We start from the raw sequence: 25,108 nt of genomic DNA, 5'->3' as shown, positions 1-25,108 counted from the left end.
TACAAGGTGTTTGGCACAAACCAGCCTGTTCAGTCAAAACCAAAGCAGCTGGCACAAAGGTGGGAGAATGAGGGAGCGCTCAGGTCTTCCTGAGGGAACTCAGAGGTGGGGACTCCAGGCTTTCTTACTGGTTAGCCCAGTGATGTTCAAATTTCTGGTTGTGACCCACAAGCAGATCATGAAATTAATTCAGTGGATCTCAACCAACATTTTTTTAAAAGGGTGAAATAGGTTGGCCACAGTGGCTCGTGCCTGTAATACCAGCACCCTGGGAGGCCGAGGTGGGAAAATAGCTTGAGCCCAAGAGTTAATGGCGAAACCTTGTCTCTAACAAAAAAAAAAAATTAAAAAGTTAACCAGACAAGGTGGTACGCCCCAGCTACTCAGAAGGCTGAGGCAGGAGGATCACTTGAGCCTTGGAGATGGAGGTTGCGGTGAGTTGAGATTACGCCACTGTCCTCCAGCCTGGGTGACACAGTGAGACCCTGTCTCATAAAATAAATAAAAAATAAAAGAGTGAAATAAAATCGGATAGATTTTTAAAACTGCAGACATGGTACATGTGTGAGGATTGTTTCAGTTACCTGTAACTATCAATCCTCCCTTTTTCCTTCCTTCCTCTTTTCCTCCATCCTTCCTATCTATAATCACTATCTGCTTTATGAACCAATATATCTCTTTATTTTACATTGTCATTTAACACAAACATACGCATAGGCACATACAAACAGGTAAAACTGTATCTGAGTTTTTTCAAAAAAGTTTGAAAGCCACCAATTCAATACATCATTTCATCTACTTTGTTATGACAAAGGATCCTAAGAGTTGAAGTCTATTAAAACCAAACCAAAACAATGACAAATATCCTTTTCCTAGTGCAGATTTAAAATTCCTTCTTTAGAAACCTCTGTAATCCCATTAAACTCAGCCATTAGAAAAAAAAATGAGCTCAAGCTGGTTACCACCATCAAGAGGGTAAGAAAATCACTTCTTTGCTAGCAAACAGTGTATCAGGATCGCTCTTAGTTAGTTCTTCAATTGCACAAATAAAAGCAGTCATGTTGGAATCTAGCTGTTTGCAAAAGGATTTAGAAACTGTCATGGATATAATCTGAGAGGCACAGAGCTAATATCATCATCTTGAGAACATCAATCACACCATCTGACCAGGGAGACATCTTTTCTCCCTCCATCATAAGCAGAGAGGAGTTTTTCCAATTGATCAAAGGATTCCTTATAAATCGGTGTATATGACTCTCCAACGCTCTAGAATTTAATAGAGCCGGCAATATTCCTTAGCTTGAGCCAGTAATGATTTCCCAAAGGCCAAACTCCAACTTTATCCCAGTTTTCCAATCAAATGAAAATGGACTTAAATGCATTCAGAGTGTGTGCTAAGCACACAAGATCCTCCTGGTTGGGTTATTTATGCATATGAAAAGAACTCAGTTTCTCAAAACGGATGCAGTTTACCCTAACTTCATTTCCTTTTTGTTATAACTTGTTCTGCTACATGCTTCTGCAATCCAGAAGAGGGGCCACCATTGCCGGATAGCAATGTGTTCATTTCAGTAAACCAATAATTATTTTTTAACTCTAACATCTCTTCAGTGGAAATTTCTATTAAAAACAGCCAAACCCTTTAATAATCTTGACCAGTTTACTCCTACATGCCAAAAGGAAGTGAACGCATACACATACGCGTGTGTACACACATAAGTGAAAATCAGTGTAATCCAGTCAGTTGTAAAGGGTTCTCCTCTCTCCACCCTCTACTCCTCACTCCAGTGAATTGTGAAGCTTGCATCATTGCAGAGGAGATTGTAGTTTGGATTCTCTGGCTCAGGCATTAAGTAATCAACCTCACAGCTTGCCAGTAAGGAGTGGACTGCCTATGTTATCAGTGAAATATATTATCTCACTCCCTATCTCAGCAAACTGCCTCTGAACAGCTTGGCTGAAGAATGGTACAAGAACAGGTCTAGACTAGATAATCACCTACTCTGTTCTAGTGGCTAAAAAACACTTAAACATCTAGCTGAACAATGGGTTTATTATGTAATCCAAGTCTTGAAAAGTCCATGGAGAATCTACATTTCCTCAGATATTATGAGTAACAAAGGAAAATGTTTTAAAAAAGTGATTTTGACATCTGAAGATTACTGAAGGTGGTGGAAAGTGGTATATTTAGCTGAAAACTCGTCTTGAACCTGAACGCTTCAGTGGCTGTGGTCATTTTACTTAGTAACTAGGTTTTTGATGGCATAATATTTAGTAGTGTTTCTAAGTATGGGAGGCAAATAAATTTCTTATTAGGGACTATTGCCATGAGAGACAAGGCAAATCCCTCCCTCCAAAAGATGCCTAGGACGGACTAGCAAACATGAGCTTCTTTGACTGTCAGTATTACATTCACAAAGCAAATATTTAAGAATTCCATTCTAAGTAATGGATGTTACTGTCTTACACAATATAATTTGGTATAACATTTAGAAAATGCCATCATTGGTGGTTTTAGGACTGTAAATCACCTTTTCAATGGCAGTCCTGGCAAAATACAAATATACAACAGCCTCTAGGCATGTTTTGTTCCCATCTGTTAGAGTAATTTGCAGTTTTATTGGAGAATGCATAGTTCCCTGACACCGGCTCTTTATAAATAATACTGGAGCAATTCTTGTGTGAAGTGAAATTCACCTTTCCAATGAAGGCATTCTCTCTTCTAGTAGAAATTCTAAATAATGGATTCGTCTCCTTTAAAAATTTTCCTGGTTTCAAGTCATTTAACTTTCTGAGCCTTTCTTTTTGCTATTAGAACAAATTTTGTAGACTTTTTCCCATAAGTGTTCAGTTAGATATCTAGATAGTCGTTTTTAACTGATTAGAAAAAAAAAAATCCCCAAATTTCAACCAAACATAACAAAATATAATCCCTCATTGGTAGCTTAATAAGGAAAATTCAATGGAATAAATAACTGGGCAACACTCACCATCAATAATTAAATAATTGTTAAAGGGACATGCACAGATTCCATCCACTATAAAAATTCTGCTCAGCAAATTACTTTTCTTTGTCTCTTTTATCTCTACACAGGGTCTCTCTGCTCCCATTCGGCCTTTCAGGGGACATTATTTGGGCTTTAAAGATTAAACAGGAAAGAGTTAAACGGAAGTAAGATCACGTCACTTTTCTGCTCAAAGCATTCCAATGGTTCCTGGCATACTTGCAATAGAGCCCAAGTCCATGCTATTTCAGATAACCTAGGAGCAGGCTCCCTCCCTCCCCTCCAGCCTGACCTCCCTTCCGGCTGTCACTTGCCCAACCAAGCTCACCCTCCTGTCAGGGCCTTGTTGCCCCATTTACATGAACTCTTTTCCCCACAAGGGAATACAGGACTTGCTCCCACCCTTGCTTCAGATAGCTGCTTGAATTTCACCTTCTGGGGAGTCTTTTCCTGACCATCCTACCTTATGTGACCCTTTCCCAAACCCCCTCTTTCCCTTGCTTATTTTTTTTCACGATGTTGTATATAATTATACTTATTATCTGCCTCCGCCTCTAGGGTATACACCTCATGAGGACAGGGGCTTTGTTTTATTCACTGCTATTCCCCAGGACGTAAGAAGTCACTGGCATATGAAACTGCTCAATAAGTATGTTGAATGAATGAACTTTTTTTTTTTTTAATAGGGTCTGGCTCTGTTGCACTGGCTGGAGTGCAATGATGCTATCTGGACTCACTACAATCTCTGCCTCCTGGGCTCAAACCATCCTCTCACCTCAGCCACCCAAGTAACTGGGACCATAGGTACATGCCACCAGGCCTAGCTAATCTTTTTTGTATTTTTGGTAGAGATGGGGTTTTGCCATGTTGCCCAGGCTGGTCTTGAACTCCTGAGCTCCAGCAATCCTCCTTCCTTGTCTCCCAAAGTGCTGGGATCATAGGTGTGAGCCAGTGTGTTGGGCCATGAATGAATGAACTTCCTTTTCACCCCAGTGATACGAAAACCTCACAATCTTCTCATACTGCTCATCAAATGTTTAATGATTCTCAGGTCCTTTTTAAATTTAATCCTCATTTTGCACCATCTCAGTATTCTTTGACACTCGCAGAAAAGAATGAAAATAACCTAAGGGGAAAGTCAATGATAGGTTTGTCAGGAGCCACTGATATCCTTTTTCTAACTGACCTTCTTTGTTAGGAAATTAAACAGATGTAAGAGAAATCAGAGTGCTTATTATACGTTTTGATATAACTACTGAAAATACCCTCCCACAGCAGCTATTATTTTATTAATTATACCTAAGTCACTAATACTTATGAGACCAATGATGCAATGAGACAGTACAACAGACTTTCCCATTGAACACTATTTTCAACAACCAAGAGAGAGAAAATGGCGTGCGGTTCTTCTATCACACGTGGTGCCCTAAGATTAATTTAATTCATGAATTTCCCTTGCAAGGTTAAAATAAGTAACCACCCTCAAACTTAAGTCATTTCTTGAGTAAGCTTCGTGAACCTCCAAATGGAAATGACTGTGATCATAGTCGTATTTCATACAAGGATTTCACAGCTCTTTATTAATAACTTACAGGATGTGTAACTTTAAAGTTGCGGAAATGACTCTGCCAAAATTTGTTCATTGTTACACAAGATGTTTAGCAGCCTCTGACAAAGACCTATCCTGTGTACAATCATGATAATCATTAAGCTTATGGCCTATTAACTCAAAGCACCATGAATCTTATCTTTGTTATTTAACATCTTACTCCCTCTAATCATTAAATTTTTCTTTATAGAAGTGTTTTGTGCTCATTATGGGAAACTAGAAGAATAGAGACAAGGTAGGGGGAAAAGAAACCCCAAAACCAAAACCCACAGTCAGAGTTTCTATCATCACTCAAATATAACTTCCATGAACATTTTGGTGAACTTTCATTTTTCTTTTTCATGTCCCAATGCTTTTTTTGAGACAGAGTCTTGCTCTGTCGCCCAGGCTGGAGTGCAGTGGTGTGATCTCGTCTCACTGCAACCTCCACCTCCCTGGTTCAAGCAATTCTTTGCCTCAGCCTACTGAGTAGCTGGAATTATAGATGCCTGCTACTATGCCTGGTTAATTTTTATATTTTTAGTAGAGATGGGGTTTCACCATCTTGGCCGGGCTGATCTTGAACTCCTGACCTCCTGATCCACCCACCTCAGCCTCCAAAATTGCTGGGATTACAGGCGTGAGCCACCGTGCCTGGCCGCTTTTTAAAAATTTTTTAAACCACGTTAATTACTATGAAAGGCATGGCAAGTCTTAGTATGACACCAGTGATGTTATTTTTAAAATACCACATTTTCGAGTGATAAAAGTAACAGTTGGGAGATAGACCAGAGTGCTTTAAAAATTAACATTTTCATAAAAATGAAAAACAATTTGACCAAAAATAGTGTCAGAAATAACTTTCACATACCGAAAGCATGCCTACATGTTAAAAGCACTTGCAAGAGTACACATTTTTTTCCTGAGTAAACTTTCCCCTGTTTTTCTGTGGGTGCAAGTGCCTATACAGTACATAGAAAATTAGTGAGCAAAAAAATAATTGGGATGAGTCATCTTACCTTTTAAATCATCTTGTCACAAAACGGTTACCTAAAATCCACCTAACCAATTAATTCCTGCCTTGTACCCTAACAAAGACAGCCAGAATTTGGATTTAATCTTTTTTGTAAATCATTCTACCTCCAGGCTATCCCACTCCCTCATTATCCTGTTTCCTGGCCTCTTTCCCATTCCTACAATACAGCTGATTTCCCTGATAACCTCTGCAGAGGCCCCTTTCCCAGGACCCTCCCCCATCATGAATCTTTCAAACCTAATTCCACTGAAGTTAGAAAAGAAGCAACTCATTTGAGTGACTCATTCCTAGATACATAGGGCGGAGAAACTAGATTCTGCAGCTGGATGAGTCATTTTGACTGGAAAGCCCCATGCGAAAGAGGTTCTGTAGGGTGCAGAGGATGAGGAAATCATAAAGACAGTAGGTACCGATGAACTCAGAACCTTCGAACAGTGTTCCTGAAGCACGTCGATGCCTTAAAGAGGAGTTCTACTTTGCAAACATCCCTTTACGAGATTTTTTTCCCCAACATTTTCATCTCTTGCAGCTGAAAATATCTTTATTCACTTTTGTTACTTTTAGGTCTACCGTTTTTCTGGAGGTATATTTATTTGTTTGTTTTATAATTTTATTTTTTTAAAGGCAGTGTTTCTCTGTCACCCAGGCTGGAGTGCAGTGGCTCGATCTTATTAATAGCTCACTGCAGCCTTGAACTCCTGGACTCAAGTGATCCTCCTGCCTCAGTCTCCCAAATAGCTGGGACTACAGGTGTATACAACCACACTTAGCCAACTTAATTTTTTGTAGAAACAAGGTCTTGCTATGCTGCCTAGGCTGGTCTTGAACTCCTGGCCTCAAAAGATCCTCCTGCCTTCGCTCCCCAAAGCATTGGGATTATAGGTGTGAGCCACTGTGCCCATCCTGGAGTCATATTTAAATGTGGTTCTGCCAAAGTGGATTTTATCCAAAATTCCAGGAATATCCTCATGATAGAAACTTCCAGAAAGAGCTGGTGTCAAGCATTCAGTATGAAAATGTACAATATAGTTTTTCCTTTGTTCAAAATGAAAATAACTTAATTGATGTTTTTTGATTGAAACCACCTTTGCAAAGATCATGATAGAGAGAGAAGTCTAGCATGGCTGACTCCATCTTGCTTCTAGCCTCACAGACTGGCTACCTTTGCTTATTCCTGGGCATAGGCCAGGTTAATCATGGGGAGAATTTAGTTTATAGTTTAACATTGAAGCAAGGATGATAAGATGATAATAGTCCCTCCCTAAAACTAATGCCCTCTTGGCTCAGGGACTGAAAACTAATAAAAGGCCACAAGACTAGGATTATGAGAGGAGTCTGAATTCTAAAATGTAGGTGTAGTTTCTATAATCCTGTACTGTTCAGGAGTCATGTGGCCAGAGGTCACAAGATTTGTGACTTCCCCAATTGCTTCTATAGATAACGTCACTATTAGAACCTAAGATTGGTCTTTTGAGATGTTTTTCAGACAGCATTCTGGCAACTGACAGACTCCATCCAGACCCAGGACTCAACTCAACCAGTCCTGTGGCCCCCATCCAGAGGTGGACTCAGCTCATGAGGACCATCTTCTTTACCCCTATGATTTTCTCTCCAACCAATCAGCAGCACCCATTCCCTAAACCCCTGCCTACCAAATCATCCATAAAAACCCTGGGCTCTGAGTTCCTGGGGAGACTGATCTGAGTGATAACTCCAGTCCTCCTGCTAGGCTGCCCTGCATTAATTGAACTCTTTCTTTATGCAATAACAAGTTCTCAGTGAATTGGTTTGTCTGTGCAGCAGGCAGCAAAGACCCATCAGGCAATTACATGATTATGAAAATAACATATACTTATTATAAAAATGGAAGTTCATAAAATATAAGCATAAATACTTCATATGCCAACTAAACTGAGGCAAGCTAACATTTCTAGATTTATTCTTTCTGATCTTTTTATCCTATATGCCAATAGTTTTATAAATTGTGGTTAGCATACCATTCATGTGGATTTGTAACCCGCTCTGTAGTCTCACAAACTGTATGAAAAACTCATTTAACTCTAGTTTCTGGTTGGGGGAGCTCACTGAAGGAAGATGGCTAGGAATTACTGCTTTATATTTTTAGCAGTTTACTTGATCTAGAGATTATTCACTATGGCTCCAAGTTATTATATGAGTAAAGGCCAATTCTAAAAAAAAAAAAAGTAACTGAACTTCACTTTTTTAACTTTTAGAAATTATAAAAGTAATGTAAATTGATGAAAAAATAGAACAAAGGATATAAACTCAAAAATAAAAGAATACCTCTCACTACTTCCCCTCCTCCCAATCCCTGTCAGTCGTAATCACTATTCACAGTTTAAGAAATCATCCACGCATATACAACCTATTGTGTACACATAAATGTACTGCCTCTGTTTTAAAACATAAATGGGATCATGTTGCACATATTGTCAGTAGCCAGTTTCCTTTTTTTTCAATCAAACAATATGTCTTAAGTATTTTTTCAAAGAGATTCCTACAGATCTCCTTCATTCTTTTTGTATGGCTATGGAGTTTCCCACTGAATATTCATGGTTTATTCAAACAGTTTCCTACCTATGTGCATTTAGTTTGTTTTCTGGTCTTTATGCTGCAAAGTGGCATTTTTGTCCATATCCCTTAAAGTGACGTGCTCAAGTCTATTTGTAGATTAAATTCCTAGAACGAGACATTGATGTCTAGCTCTGTTATTTTGTTCTCTGTAACTAAGAGAACTCATTTCTTTTCTTTTCTTTTTTTTTTTTTTTTGAGTCAGGGTATCATGCTATTGCCCAGCCTGGAATGCAGTGGTGTAATCCTGGCTCACTGCAACCTCTGCCTCCTGGGTTCAAGTGATTCTCTTACTTCAGCCTCCTGAGTAGCTGGGATTACAGATGTTGTGCACTACCATGCCTGGATAATTTTTGTTTGTTTTGTAGTGACAGGGTTTCGCCATGTTGGCCAAACTAGTCTCAAACTCCTGGCCTCAAATGACAGGCTCGCCTGAGCCTCCCAAAGTGCTAGGATCATTGGCGAGCCACTGCACCTGGCCTCCCTCTCACTTCTTGTTTATATTTTTAATAGAGTATTTCATGTAAGTATTGCATTATGTAAGCCTCACCATGGCTCACAGTAGACACAGAGAAGGAAAAGACTGGGAGGAGATGGAACGCAAAAGCACCTGAGCGTATAGGAAGCTAAGGACAGAAATGGCTGTGTACATATGGCAATTTCCAAATCTAGTAGGATCGGTCTCTGCTGTTTCTTGTAGAAGTGAGGAGGTCTAAGACTAGGGAGGTGTGCAGCTTGAGAGTTGTAGAAAGTTCTTTCTCTCTTCATGTGCAAGAAACATCCTTGGAAGTATTGGAAGATTTGTGGGACATGTTTCCCAAGCAAGAGGGAAAAACCATGCACAATTTTTTAATAACTTAAAAGAAATACAGATTTATCATTTTTCATGGGAGGCCCAGATTCTGTAGTGATTTAGGCCTGAATTTAAATTTGTCTCACACAAAATTTACCATAAGTATTGATGAGAGACTCCAATGTGAACTTTTGCCTTATGGGGATCAAAATATAAAACTGTCCATCATTAAAATAATTTATATTAAAAAAGAAGCAATTTGATAAAAAAGATTCTATAAAACATCTGTTAGCCCAGAGATGGAAAAAAAATTCTACTTGAAGTAACTCCAACCATTTTTTTTGTTTGAGATGGATGCTTGTTCCGTCACCCACGCTGGAGTGTAGTGGCATGATCTCAGCTCACTGCAACCTCCACCTTCAGGGTTCAAGCGATTCTCCTGCCTCAGCCTCCCAGGTAGCTGGGACTACAGGCGTGCACCAATGCACCCGGCTAATTTTTGCATTTAAGACAGGGTCTTACCATGTTGGTTAGGCTGGTCTTGAACTCCTGACCTCAGGTGATCCACCTGCCTTGGCCTCCCAAAGTGCTGAGATTACAGGTGGGAGCCACTGCACCCAGCCAACTCCAAGCTTTTTAATGTGAGGCTAAGGACAGAGGGAATTTTTATGACTGGGAGACTTATTATTACATGTGAAAATCAGTATTCAATTTTCATATTAAGTATTGGACTCTCACATCAAACCATCTAAAGTCTTCTTGTGCCTCCACTCTCTGCTGCCAGAAATGCCCCAGAGCTTCTTTAGTGGTTGGCAATCAGCTCTGCGTCTAAGGTAAAAAAACAAATATAGTTCTGCAATCTTTCTCCCATCAAGGTAAGCCATTTTATTTATTTATTTATTTGTTTGTTTGTTTATTTTTGAGATAGTGTCTCTCTGTCACCCAGGCTGGAGTGCAGTGGTGCAATCTAGGCTCACTACATCCTCTGCCTCCTGGGTTCAAGCAATTTTTCTGTCTCAGCCTCCAGGTAGCTGGGACTACAGGTGCAAGCCACCACACCTGGCTAATTTTTGTATTTTTAGTAGAGATGGGGTTTCACCATATTGGCTAGGCTAGTCACAAACTCCTGATGTCAGGTGATCCACTCCCCTCAGCCTCCCAAAGTGCTGGGATTACAGGCGTGAGCCACCACACCCAGCCTAAACCATTTCATTCTAAAAGGAGAGTTACTTCATGGGACAGTCATCTCTTCCTCTGGGGGTTTGCTTTCTAAGATTTCAGTTATCCACGGTCAACAGTGGTCTGAAAATATTAAATGGAAAATTCCACAAATAAACATTTCATAAGTTAAGAAAAATTGCATGTTGTTCTGAGTTAATGAAATCCCTTGCCATCCACTCTGTCCTACCTGGGACATGAGTCACCCCTTTTTCTGGCATTCCATGCTGTATACACTAAACACCCATTAGTCATTGAAATCCTCTTCTCCTGACATCTAACCATCAACATCATCATGGCTCCAGGATCCAGGATCACCAAAAGCAGATGATCCTCCTTCTGACGTAGTGTCAGAAGGTCAGCAGCGGCCTCACACTATGTCACTGTGGCTGTCATTCACCTCACTTCATCACATCATGTAGACGTTTCATCATCTCACATTAGCACAGGAAGCGTGCATATAGTGCAAGAAGATCTTTTGAGAGAAGGACCACATTCACATAACTTTTGTTATAGTATGTTGTTATTAAATTGTTCTATTTCATTATTATTGTTGATCTCTTGCCATGCCTAATTTATGAATTAAACTTCATCACAGGTATGTGTGTATAGGAAAAAAACATAGTATTTATAGGGTTTGGTACTATCTGAGTTTTCAGGCTTCCACTAGGGGTCTGGGAATGTATCCCCTGAGGATGAGTGGGGACTAATGCAGTGTGAGCACCCGCATTACATAGAAACCAATTATATTTCTAAGAGGCTTTATGGTACGTTTTATTTTCGTAAATGGATCCATTCCAACCCGTGGCAAAACCAAACCAGTATCATCATCAGTCTTATGAGTACATGTGCATCAGTCAAAGTTTAGATTTTATCCTGATGACAATGGGAAGCCCCCCTGGCTGGCAGCGGCCTGATGAGATCTGCAGTCTAGAAAGATAGTTGGACTACAGGAAGAGAGCAGGGATTGGAGGGGGTGACACTGGAGACAGGGAGACGAACCAGAGGCCACTGTAATCCAGAGAACTAGTAATGAAGACTTGAAAAAGTTATTGCAGTTAGGATGAGGAGAGATCTAGGAGGAGGGATCAATTTAGGACATGGTAACTGAATGGAAGTGGAGGGTGAGTAAGAGGCAATAATGAAAGATGGTGCAGCAGACAGTGTTGTTCCTCGTGTCCCTCCCCAATTACAGGTTAAGCTTCCCACATCCCAAAACCCCAAATCTGAAATGCTCAGAATACGAAGTTTTCGAGCACCAGCATGACTCTCAAAGGAAATGCTCCTCAGATTTTTGAATTTGAGATGCTCATCCAGTATCATCAAAATAAAAAAATCTCAAATCTGAAATACTTTTCTGGTCCCACACATTTTGGATAAGTGATACGCAACCTGTATCACCTCTCCTTCATGGCTTCAGTGCCTTACTTCCCACCGCTAGTGCTGCATATATTTCCTATGTGCTTTCTGTGGCCACTGAAACCTGGTTGGCCCACCAGATTGGGGGAACTAACTCTCCTGGGTGCAGCTTTAACTGATGACTGCTTGCATAAATATCCCAGCTGTCTCACCCTTCAGGCAGGAAACTCTGAAGTGTGTATCCTACATTGTGTCCCAGAGGTCCCCAGGGAAATTAATCTCCAGTTGGCCACATTGGTAACCTGTTTGGCTGCTTTCCTTTGCTTGGCTCACTTTTCCATCCTGCTACCAGTGCCCTTCCTGGTCTCACCTCCAAAAAAACCCAAAAAACCAAAAAAACAAAAAACTAGGCCGGGTGTGGTAGCTCATGCCTGTAATTCCAGCACTTTGGGAGGCAGAGGTAGGTAGATTACCTAAAGTCAGGAGTTTGAGACCAGCCTGGCCAACATGGTGAAACCTTGTCTCTACTAAAAATACAAAAAAAAAAAAAAAAAAAAAAAATTAGCCAGACGTGGTGGCATGTGCCTGTAATCCCAACTACTCAGGAGGCTGACGCAGGAGAATTGCTCGAACCTGGGAGGCAGAGGTTACAGTAAGCCAAGATGGCACCACTGCACTCCAGCCTGAGTGACAGAGCGAGACTCTGTCTCAAACACAAAACAAAACAAAACAAAAACTGCACCCAAATTTGTCTCACAATCTCCCTCTGGGGGAATACAAACAAATAGTGTCCAAACTTATGGTGTGTGCCATGGCGGGTGGTGATTATGATGCTATCTATTAAGACAGAAAAACAGGAGAGGAGGGTTTTAATTCATTGATTGATGTTTTTGGAGGAGTGGTATGAAGAAAGTGGGAGGTGGGGAAAATGCCACCTTCAGTTTGAAGACCTTTGAATTTAAAGAGCTCCGGGGACTTTGACGTGAATGTCTGAATGGAACATCTGGGATGGCGTGGTGAACCTTACATTGTGAGAATGCAAAGACCCTTCTGCACTTCTAGTGAACATCTTTTGTTTCTGAATGATAAAATGAGAACAGAAAAGCTAAGTAACTTGCTAAAAGAGACACTGAATGAGGGAGAATAGCAGAAAATAAAAAATGAATTATTGGACCATCATTCCTATCACTACATCAGGAGACAGCGATGGTGTGATGTAGGAGTGTCTTTCTTACCACAGAGAGGCACTCATCTGGCCTATGTAAGAGAATACAGAATGGATTTGTTTGAATGAAAATAGATGGTCTAGTTTATGAGCAGAATTACTTTTCTTCTTTTTTTTTCTATCCTGGTTACCAGAGGGCAGTTGCTGCCCTGAAAAGGAATAAACACAAAGAAGAAATTGCATGAAATGAGAATATGTATTTTTGATAGCAAAGGAATGGAATAACATATTGTATATAGAGAAAAGGCCTTGTAGATTGAATTAGCCAGCCCCAACTGAAGCCACGGTCACTGCATTGCAATTTTCAAACAAATACTCTCCATCATCCATTACACATACTCAAGATTTTGGCCTTTTATAGCACTATTCATTCTCGAGGCATCTAAATAGTCTTTGCAAAAGTAAAAATGCAACCACAGGCACTGCTGAGGCCTTATAAAGGGTGTTTGGAATATTTTATGTGAGCACATAGAAATTTGCTCTGCTCAGGGGAAGAAACCTGGCCAAGGCCAAAGTGGCCACAGCCCTGGGGGTAACCTATGCTTGAGAAACAAAGTTCTCAAATGGGATTTGGGTTTTTCTGAGATGGGGTCTTGCTATATTGCCCAGACTGGTCTCAAACTCCTGGGCTCAACTTATCCTTCCACTCCAGCCTCCTGAATAGCTGGTTGTCATAGATGCATGCCACCACAAACCTGACTTGAATCTGGGTTTTAGGGGGGCTTCCAAATGTTAGCATTTCCCACCAAGTACAGATATGAAAGTGTTGATAATTATGTTTAATACCAAGTGACTCAACCCATCTGGGGAGATTCAAACCATACAGGCAGAGATAAAGGGGTTTGGCCACACAATCACTTTTTTTTTTTCTTAACCTTTGTGCCTTTCTATAGATTCTTCAGGTGAGGCATCTAAACCGGATACACATTTCTCCTTTGGAAAGATTGTCACCCTTTAAAAAAGTGTATCAGTACTTTAGTGTGTGAACCTATAAATGCTGGTCTGTAGGGGCTGACAACTTAATGTAATTAGTTAATTACTAAGAAGGGCTAGCTCAGACAGTGCCTAATGAAATATCTTTCTCTACAACTAGTTTCTAATGGAGTCAACAGCTCCCCTTTGGTATACACCTATACTCTAAGACTAAATGAGGCTGATGGGGGACAGATGGGACTAGCAAGGAGCACACAGTCCTTGGCCTCAAATAACATTGTCTGGATCAAGAAAATCCATAACCAGGAAACTTTCTCCCTTTAGTAAACAGCTGCACAGACTATAGCTTATCTCCTGCCATACATCAAAGAAATGCCATAAGCAGTGTGGAATAGTTTCTGGCTTTGAAATGCAACAGGAAGAAGATATATCAACCTACATGTCATTAGTTCAGGGCAACCAGTTCATGATACAAATAGAAATGTTCCTGCAAACTAAGTGGTGTAATTGAAAAGCTATTGTTGTCATTGTCACTGTCATAGTCTGAAGCAAATGTGCACTCCCATAATGGCCTTAAGGTGTCCACTTGGCATCTAGATTCACCTATTTGTAAAAAAGCCAATTTAGCCTTGATAAATGCAGAAATACTGTCATAAGAATGCAGCTTGATGAATTTTTACAAAATTGCCTACGTATGTAATCAGTAACCAGATAAAGAAATAGAATGCCCCAGCTTCCTAGAAGCCCTTCTCATGCCCATCCCAGTCACTACCTCTCCTCAATACTGTGTCTTTCAAGAACTAATTATGGTGACTTTTCCCTTTCCCAACTTTTACTATGGGTGGCAGAATTTTAGCATTAAAGCTCTAAACTAGACTGATTTTCTACTGTGCTAGCATATAGTCTTGACCCTAAAAAGAAAAGAAAGGAGCCTGTGCTAAACTTACAATGCTGTAACAGATGTGTATTAGTCTATTTTCACACTGCTATAAAAATACTACCAGAGACCGGGTAATTTGTAAAGAAAAGAGGTTTAATTGACTCACATTTCTGCATGGCTTGGGAGGCCTCAAGAAACATAATCATGGTGGAAGGGGAAGCAGGTACATCTTACATGGCAGCAGACAAGAGTGAGTGAATGAAGGAGGAACTGCCAAACACTTTTAAAATCATCAGCTCTCGTGAGAACTCACTATCACAAGAACAGCATGGGAGAAACTGTCACCATGATCCAAACATGTGGGGATTACAATTTAGATGAGATTTGGGTGGGGACACAGAGCTAAACCATATCAAGATGGCAGAACTTTCAATTCAGGGCATGTACAAGAACCTTGTGGACCTTCTCATCTCTTTCCACAGGAAATTGGGCTAGGACCAAACCCAAGTTCTCCTGAATCCCAGTCCAGAAACTTTCCTTCTGTGCTGCTGATCAGATCATCACTAAATTTGGCATTGCATGTTTTATCTAACTGAAACTTTTAACACAGCTTCATAAAACCATTTCAATGAACCAGATGACCCATTAAAAACTACTGACACCTTAACTGAAAGAAATGTTCCGAGGAACTATGATATTACTGATTTTCTCCTGTGCTAGCATATAGTTTTGGCCGTAAAAAGAAAAGAAAGGAGCCTGAGCTAAAGTTATTAACGCATTAAAGGAAGAGAGAAAAGACAGAAATAGAAGAGTATAAAATTAGAATTCTGTTAATCAACAGTAAGTACTCATAAATTATTTTGAGTATCTTACTTAACGAACTCATTTTTATTTCTAACTAAAAGATGGCAGTGCATCACTAATACTTAAAATGCCAATAGCTGGGGTCAATGTGGGCAACACTGGGAGGTGTGCTCCTTTTGGTCAGGGCCTGACATCATCTGACTTAGCAGGCAGCAAGATAGGGAAGAAAGAGAGAAAATGTGCTGTGCAATTCTGAGTCTAAAGTCCTGTGCTGCCCCTCCCCAACTGCATGACTTTGAACAAGTTATTAAATCTCCCTACACCTCCAGGTAGTCATTTGTAAATTGCAGATAATTCCTATGTCTCAATGAGTTGTTTCCAGAATTAAAAATGAGATGACATATGTCCTGTGCCTGACAATTTAATAGACCCTTGAAAACTGCTAGCTTCCTTCTCTGTACAAAATGAATTTGTCTCATCAAAAAAAAAAAAGTTCAAGTTACAAAACGATACACACCAATGCCCTATGTTCTATTGTTTATCTATGACTTTGTCTAAATTGAAAAAGAATCTGCTGTGTTTGAGAATGGATTGAAGAAAATAGTTTGCTATAATATAATCCAAGATAGCTTTATATGTGTGTCTCTCTCTCTCGAGGCATGAGTTGGGAAGTCTTAACATAAAGGAAGGTGACACGCACACATAGAGACATGCCTTTTTAAGCCAACTGTTTTAAAGAGGTCACTCACATCTGACCAGGAGTGTGTCAGGCTGAGAGCTAGTTGCAGGCGGCACTCTAATGCAAGGCATCATTTATTTAGATTTCAGGAAAGTATATGACACAGTATATTAGATTGATAGGCAGACCAGAGAGGGGAAAATGGATCGAGAACAAGGCTGAGGACAAGGCAGACAATTCCAAACAATTCCGACAAGTCCAAATTGAATATCAAATTCTGATTGGCATAGCAGGTCCTGAAGAAACTAAAACTTCCCCCTGCCTACCAATAAAAGCTTGTTTTGCTGAGGGGTGCTGATGTTTATCTTTTCTGGTTTGTACATTATAAACAAAACCAACAAAAAGAGATTTTTAAAAATGCAAGTTAGGAAATAATGAGGGAAGGAATTGACGAATATAATTGCAGATGTGCTTTCCATCATCTCACTCCCGGCTCCATCTGAAATAACACACGGAAGCACAGGGGACTCCAAACACTCGGAGAGAATTCCATGGAGACCCACATTTTCCTTCACACCCGCTCTGGTCGTGTTTTTGTTTTTTTGGCTTAATACAGAGCAAACATACTGTGACTTCAAAATCATAATAACACAGAATGGAAGCTCCACATTGTTTAAAAGCAGTACTGGGATATAAATCCTTCTCTTAACGGCCTTTGCTTACAGCAAGATGATGGGAAACAGGAACAGCTGCAGGTACGATGGCAATGGGTCTGCTCTTAATACAGACTCACCCACCCTGAAAAATCACCTGACCTCAGAATCTTTCTTCTATTGATGTAAATTTTGCACAAAGTGAGACAACTATAAATTAAATAAAGTACATTAAATTACACGTCGTCTATAATTTCTATCTCCCCCATGAAAGGAAAGCTCTTTTATGTCTTTCGTAAAGTCACCAGCAGCAACATTACCACCCAGTGTATATTCAGTTATCTATTTATGGCTCTAAGGATATTCTGTCCCCACATCCCTCCCGCAGAAGTTGACAGCAGTTTTTAACTCATCATTTTATTAATGATTCCTGATGCTACCTCTGCCTAAGACATTCGCAGCAAGCAAAAATGTTAGGTCTTGGCTAACATGAGCATTCTTTAGTTCTCAGGAAAGTCAGTATAGAAATACTGGCAACAACCGTGGCCAGGACACCATGAAGCTCTGTGTTTATTCTGTTTCTCTGGGACGGTGGCAGCTGTGAGTTTCAGATACCATCTGCCGAAGGCAAATGCCTAGTTAACTGTGCTATTCTCGATCTCTTCACAGTCCACAGTTCTACCAACCTCTCCCTACTTTGCAATCCCACTCACTGCTGGCTTCCTTCTCCAACAGGCCTGAAACACAAGCACAACACAGTGAGGCGACCATGGATCCCCTTGGCCCAGCAGCTGCTATGCACTAAATGATATTCTCATCTGGCACCTCAACTGCCCTGTGGTTTTAATCTGAAGGCATCTGGACTCTCCATCCTATTGGTAGAAGGTACATAACTATAGACTAATACTGTATATATTGTTGAAATGATGCTACGTATTTCAGCATTTGCAAGGGAAATGGAACTCGGCACATTATATCTCATTAATTATGGTCTTTGCTAATAGGGAATCTGACAGAATTCTCTGGGCTGACATTTATTTTTGCATTATCTGCTGAAAGAAGAGGTTTGTTAAGTAAAGAAAGGGTAGAAATAGTTTCTTAATGGTAATGTTTAAACCACCTAAGAGAAGATGTCTAAGGATTCTGAGGCTTTCATCTGTATACTAACAACAAATTATTTTCTACCTAGTCACTAAAGCCAGCTGTCTCCTTTCTGGCTTCCCCATTTCTTCACAGCCACTATCATTTCCTAATTCAACCTGCTTATTAGCAAAGCTAGCCAGTCTCCCAACCAGCCAACTCATCCTCTGTCTGCTTCTCCCACCCCACTCCTCTTTTTCTTTCTAACTCAGGCCCTTATTAATAAAGCCACCCTGGAACTAGAGGATCCCGGCTGGTCTCCTGTCCTTTGCCCCCAGTCCTCTCCAGTGATTCAGCAATCTGCTGCTGGATTGGTCTTCTAAAAATTCCTTTTCATTTTTTTCCTTTCACACCCCAATCTTACTATCCCAGATGAAATTTTCCATAAGAACCCATGACTCTTATACTCCAGAACTTTAAGATCCTCAACTGTAGCTTCACTGTCCTTGCTCCCAGCACTGCATGTAGCAGATTACTAAAATAAATGTGGATTCACAATATCTATCTGAAACCCCTGGGGCCAGATGTAATTTGGGATTCATACTTCTTTCTGATTTTAGGAGGACAATATGGTGCATAAGACATACTTTATGTAACATCCCAGTGCACCTGGAGTAACACTTCATAGTCAAGTGCACTGATATTTCTTCAGCAAAATGTGTAAATTTCACCCTTGTAATAAATAAAAACTATAAATAGCTTCCCATTAGGTTTTGCCACAAAATACGTATACTAAAAATTTTGGTTGGTAGGGTTTTTTAGATTTCAGGATTGTGATTAAGGGACTCAGGATGTACACTCATCCATGGCCTTATCACTGTCCAGACTTGAAAGAAGTAAGTTTTCTTTAAAAGTCTCCACGCTGCTAACTTTGATTAATTCAGACTGGTCTTCTCCACAATTAGTACAAATTATTGAGACCTTCCTTACACAACTGTCTTCAGATTAATGAGACCTTTATGATCACAAGGTTGTCCCTATCATTTAAAATTTTTTTCAAACTTCAATTCCATTCCCAAAGCATTTTCACCTTGCTTATTTAAAAAAAAAAAAAAAGTCTTTTTTTAGCTGCTTATTTTAACAAAATGTAAATGAAGTCATTTTGCTTTTCTCTACCTGAAGAAAAGCTTTGGTGAAGTATTAGACTGATTATGTTTCAGCAGGGTAGATTTACATTTTAAAAATCCCAATTATGCTGACTTTCTCCCCCAAATAAGAGTTAAGCCTTTAAAGTGTGAGTTCATCTAATGTCTAACGTAAGTTTATCAAGCAAATCACAGAAAACCCCCTATGTACAGTTAAACATATACCGAAATCACTCTTTAGGTCAAGTTTTAACTTGACCAGTAAGCCCTGCTTTAAATACAGCCAAGCCAAACATTAAGCCAGCAGTGCAGTTTGTATATACATCATGGGATGCTGGCCGTACGGGTCACAGCATTCTGACAGGCAATTCCTAGGCAGTTATTCTGACATTAGAAAGTCACAATCCATCAACTTAACAGCAGGGCAATAATTTTGGGACCACGGAGACGGCTATTCAAAATGACACTGTGGGAAGTAAACAGTAGTTCCAAGAGCCCCTGTTGGAGTATGAAGACATAAACTAAGCAGAATTTCTTTCCACCTCTAGAACCAGCTATTATGTAATGTGGTTTTGTGTAAGCACGTTATTTTTGGCGTTTGAATAGAAAAGCCCTCCCTGCAAAGCTAGAAAGCATGCAGGTATCTGGATTCTTCGACTGGATGTGTGGAGACCAGAAGACATGGAACTGCCCTTATGAAACTCAAGAATGACAAGGAGTTGCCTTCCCCACTCTCACCCTCCACCCCCAGTTTGTCACAAACCATTTCCAATGACCTGTGATACCCGATGCCAATATTTCAGATGTTACTGGATTCTTTCTGCATTGCAAATTAATCAGTTCTTCAGTGTCCTGTGAAACAGGGCTCTTTGAGTATGTGGAGGAGACTTGGACTTTATTCCTGAAGGGGCTGTGGGGCCAATAACTCTGCTGTGAGCCCTGCACATACCCGGCCTCAGTCTCCTGGACAAATGAATGCAGATGGAGGCTGAGTGCTGCTGAGATCCTCTCCACAGCTGCTGACATCCTCTCCACAGCTGGGAAGGAAGGTAGCAACTGGCAGAAGTTTTCTGGCTGCTGGATTGGTGGTAGGTGGGGTGGGTATAGGTAGGAAGTATGAACTAGAGTGCAGTGGTTCTCAGATTTTCTCATTTCACAATAACTCAGAACACGCATCTAAGCCCTCCAGGATGGCCATGCTGCAGATAACGAGCAGCAAGCACATCCTTCCTTCTACCCTGAAAAGAAGAAACAAAAAAAGGAAGAATAGATAAAAAATGATGTACTGATGGCTGAGATGGCAAACCAGAGCACTAGACGGATATATTTAGATACTATGGCCAAGAAGAGAGACAAAATCTGGGTGGCATGGTTTTCTCAATGAGCTGTCTTGTTTCCATGGAAACTGAGGTGGTCTTTGTGGCAGTCCACACCCCTTGGGGTCATGACCTGCCCTACTGGGAGCTAGCACTCTAGCCACTGCCCTCCCCTATATTCCTGGCTGCCAGCCTGAAATACAAAGTGAAAAGCAAATTATTGTCAGGTTATACTTCATTATGTGGGTGAAATATCAGCAGGTAAAGAACAATAAGCTCCTAAAGCGAAGATGAAGAGGCTTATCCCTGTAAACATTTTATTTTAATAAACTTTTCTAGCTTAAATTGAGTTTCTTCTTCTTTTCTAAAACCTAACTGAATATGAGTGACTACATCTGTAAGCTGAAAGTATCTGAAAATTCACAGATTTCAGAAAAGTAATTCTTAAGCAACCAACAGTAGAAGCAAAGCCAACAATGTTTCCATACCTGGAGCTGATATTCTTCCGTGCAGCACAGATTCACTGGGCAGCAGTTCTTTTGAATTGGAGGTGAATGGTGATTGTCTAAATGTGTCTTCTGAAAAGAAAGGGCTGGGGTGGGGGAGGGGGAGTGAGGTTTAGTAAATTAAAGTTATTTAAGACACCCAGAACATCTGGCCCCAAATACATACACACGCGATATTGGATAAGGTGTTGTTTTCAATGGTGTTTAAAAATATAATTAAGTGAATATAAGAAGATTGTGCTTAAAATGGAGAAAAAGAAAAGTCATCACGTCAACAAGTGCCAGCTGTACCTTCTGCCTATGGGTTTTATATTTGGGGGAATATACGAAACATCATCTTTGAAACACTGTTAAATCTATAGAAAAAGACAGCTGAGCAGTATGTTTTCCTCTTGCTCTGCTCTTTCTGTGTGTGCCCTGCCTATGTCAGAATCAGAAAGGGCCTGTCCTTACTTTTCCCAGGGTAGAGATGGAATTGCCCTGGCTCACCCATGTTCTGTCACCTGATCCCTCAGGGAGCCACCGCATACATCAAGACAGATGGCTGGGGCCAGGGACAAATACACTGAAGGAAACATGTCGTTTGTCCCCACAGAAACGAAAACTGCAACTTGAAATTGTGTTGCTTCTGAAGGAGTTTAAGTCAGAAAATGGGGCTGCCAGAAGGGACCCCAGGGAGCTCCCCCATTTAACATGAAGGAGAGGTCTTGACCTAAGTGACTCTAAGCTCCCCTAGTGACTCAGCTAGAACTAGAACGGGTGCCACCAGACGTCCTGCCAGGTTCCCCCTAGAACCATGGCACAGTGAATATAAAGGATTAAATATTTTTAAGGGCCAGGCACAGTGACCTATGCCTGTAATCTCAGCACTTTGGGCCGAGGTGGGCAGATCATGATGTCAAGAGATCAAAACCATACTGGCCAACATGGTGAAACCCCGTCTCTACTAAAAATACAAAAATTAGCTGGGTATGGTGGCGTGCGCCTATAGTCCCAGCTACTTGGCAGGCTGAGGCAGGAGAATCACTTGAACCCGGAAGGCGGAGGTTGCAGTGAGCCGAGATTGCACCACTGCACTTCAGCCTGGTGACTGAGTGAGACTCCATCTTAAAATAAATAAATAAACAAACAAACAAATAAATACATGTTTTTAATTAGAGGATTGTAACTTGGTCACAGGGTCCATCTTCCATGCCTCTAAAATAAAATGTGAATAAGTACTGTGATCACATATGAGAATACTGGAGTATCCATCAGAGTCCAACATAGAAAATGGAAAGCCCTATCTATTTAAAACAGAGGAAATTTAACCATAGGAACTGGGTACCCAGATGGTGGAAGGTCCATAGGCCAATAACACAGCCCAGAGATGGGAAGGGCAGGAAGCCACTGTCACCCTGAGTCTGGAGGGACAAAAGAAGGAGATAAATGGAGCCCAGGTGGTGGGAGTCAGAGCCCTAGAGGAGATGCAGCTGCCGTGGGAGACAGAGAGGGAATGGGAGAATACCCAGGTTCTTCCTTAAGCCCCATCCCTCCCTTCCACCAGTGCCTCTGATTGGCAGAACCTTCCCAGAAGGTGGGGAAATGCAGCCAGGAGGGATCACTACTCCCTCCCCCCCGCCCCACCACTCCCCTGAGCAAAACAGGAGATCTGGAGCAGAACAACAGACCAAGCCTAGCACTCCCAGGACTGGTGCTGCTTTGCTAAACATGCCACAAAACTATGGTTGCTATTATTAAATTGTAAAAAAGGAATGTTAAGATGAAAATGAAAGCCACTTTTTTTTTTTAATAAAACATACATTGCTAGATAACACAGTTTTACATGACTATGTTAGGCTAGATTTAACGCAACTTTGTATGCCATGGCTTTTCTTTGTATCTTAAACACAAACCAATTTAAATAGGCTTAAAAAGTGAAAACTTGCTATAGGCTAGTAGGAGGCAGGAAGTGGGGAGAAGCGAAGGGGCAGATATGTCACTTCCTACCAGACATCTCATGACCCTCAAGTGACTGACTTCTTTAAAGGACAAGGCAGTGCAGCATGGTGGCTAAGTGCATGCACTCCAGAGTAAGCAGTTATGGGTTCAAACTGCAGCCCCTCAACTTAGCAGCTGTGCAACTTTGCACATATCATTTACCTTCTCCAAGCTTTCATTTCTTGTCTATAAAATTGGATAACAGTGTTCACCCCTCACAGAGGAGCTATGAGGATTTACTCAGATAGTCTCTGGAATGTCCTCTGCCATAGTGCCTGTCACACAGTAAGTGCTCAATAAATGAACTATTTTTAAATTTTATCTGTCTAGTGCAAAGTAGAGCATAAATTAGTCAACATATCTGCACAAGTTAACACAATGTGTAGAGTATCCTTGATGTAAAAGGCATTACAAAATGAATGAAGAAAAGGACCCTCTGAATTGGAAAGGTGAGTTAGCTGCAGGGGTTAGGCTAATTTTCAACCCTTCCATAAATAAAACTATGAAGGATCAAAGAACTTTCAGGGAGGTAGAGACCTTGGCAGACTGCTGGTCAAACCCAGAGTGTAAGATTTTCACAAAGAGCTGTAACTCTGAAGCTTATACATAGGTGACAGTGACACTCTCAAATCTGAGTGGACAATCCACATGGGAAACACTGTGGAGGGGAGGTGCTCATGGGCACAGGGTAAAGGTCAGGTAAAAGGCCTTGGTGTTTCCATGACTCTGGCTATAGAAATTACCTTGAAATCTGAGAGTTCAGGGGAATGTTGGAAGTATTTGGACTGAAATGTAGAGAGTTCGATTTGGGGACAACAGAAACCCAAGAGGGGTCCCGTAAAGCGTGCAAAATTTCACTGCCATAGGGAAACTGTGTACTACCTTCATTCTCTCCATTTTATGACAATTATTATTATTTTTGAGATGGAGTCTCGCTCTGTTGCCAGGCTGGAGGGCAGTGACACAATCTCGGCTCACTGCAACCTCTGCTTCCTGGGTTCAAGAGATTCTCCTGCCTCAGCCTCCTGAGTAGCTGGGATTACAGGCATGTGCCACCAGGCCCAGCTAATTTTTGTATTTTTAGTAGAGATGGAGTTTCACCATGTTGGACAGGTTGGTCTCGATCTCTTGACTTCACGATCCACCTGCCTCAGCCTCCCAAAGTGCTGGGATTACTGGCGTGAGCCACTGCGCCTTTTACGGTAATTATTTGGTTGACGCCCATGATAATGGTCACACAGGCACTGGGAACACCACAGTGAGCAACACCAGCTATGGTTGTGATTCTCAGGGAGTGTACATTTACCTAACAACTACATACATAAATGGCAACTGCAAGGGAAGCTAAGGCCATGGAAGACGGGACACAGTGTGACCAGGCCAGGGAGCCCAGGAAGGGCCTTCCTGCAAAAGCCACCATAAGCTCAACAGAGAGTAGGGTTATTAGCATTTTAAGGAGCTGGGGAACATGGCCTCAGCACTTCGAGAGAACACAGCCAGTCTGCAGAGCTGCAGGAAGGCCCATGGTGGAGGGTAATGAGGCTGGATGCTGTGTGCCGGGATCATGGCTTTGTCCCAATAGTAGTGAGGGCACTGCAGTGTTTTAAGTAAGGGAGTCAGGGAACCACACTGCAGTTTCAGAAAGCTCCATGTGGCTGCAGCAGACAGTGAGGCCTGGGGGGCTTGCAGAAGACAAGGCACGTGGCCAGTGCAGCAGACCAGATGGAACATGGTGATGCTGGTGGCCAATGTTCCCAGCCAGAAGCAACACTTCCAGGTTGAAGAAGAGTTTAAAAGAGGGGCTGGTCAGGTACATTCAAGAATAATCTTCACCTAGCTTTCTAGGTGAAGTAGGCAGAGGGTGTCATGCCATGTGCTGGCAGTAGTCTCCTGGGTCTTGCTAAGTAGTGGCAATGGGCTAGTGCTGTGTCTTCACATGCTCTCTTCAAAAGTGCAGATTCCTGCTGATGTGAGGAGTGGAGCCCTATTATCATTGAGCTGCTCCAAAGAAATTGAATCTAAAGAGAGACAAACACTGAGGGAAACAACATTCAAAATAATTTTCTACCCTGGATGCCAGCTTTATCCTGTATAGAAAAGAAAAGATTTCTTTTGAGGGAGCAGAGAATTAGAAGGGAGTCCTGCCGGATACTAAAAATGCACAAAAGGGCTGCCAATGTTTCTGCAGGGGCAAAGAATCAACGGAGAAACTTTCAGAAGGCAAGGCAGCTCAAGGCTGGCGTAAGTCTTATCTACAAAGAGAAGATATTAGGTAAACAGAGAATCGGTCTCAGGCCAAACACACAGCTGCCATGC

General features: G+C 41.2%; 1 protein-coding gene across 20 annotated transcripts in view; it reads right to left on the bottom strand.

The window, feature by feature from the left end:
• Window positions 1-25,108, bottom strand: part of ZNF827 (zinc finger protein 827) — a 177,473-nt gene that overhangs the window by 45,033 nt on the left and 107,332 nt on the right. For all 20 annotated transcript variants that reach the window (XR_013532875.1, XR_013532876.1, XM_035292882.3 and 17 more), the window contains one exon: window positions 20,795-20,898. Coding sequence is in view for 18 of the 20 variants with exons in the window: in XM_035292882.3 (XP_035148773.1) it covers window positions 20,795-20,898 (104 nt within the window). In the remaining 2 variants the exon portion in view is untranslated. The remainder of the gene's footprint in view (window positions 1-20,794; window positions 20,899-25,108) is intronic.

This window comes from Callithrix jacchus, chromosome 3, assembly GCF_049354715.1.
Source record: "Callithrix jacchus isolate 240 chromosome 3, calJac240_pri, whole genome shotgun sequence".
Taxonomy (NCBI): Eukaryota; Metazoa; Chordata; class Mammalia; order Primates; family Cebidae; genus Callithrix; species Callithrix jacchus.
This window is presented reverse-complemented; position numbering and strand designations above follow the sequence as displayed.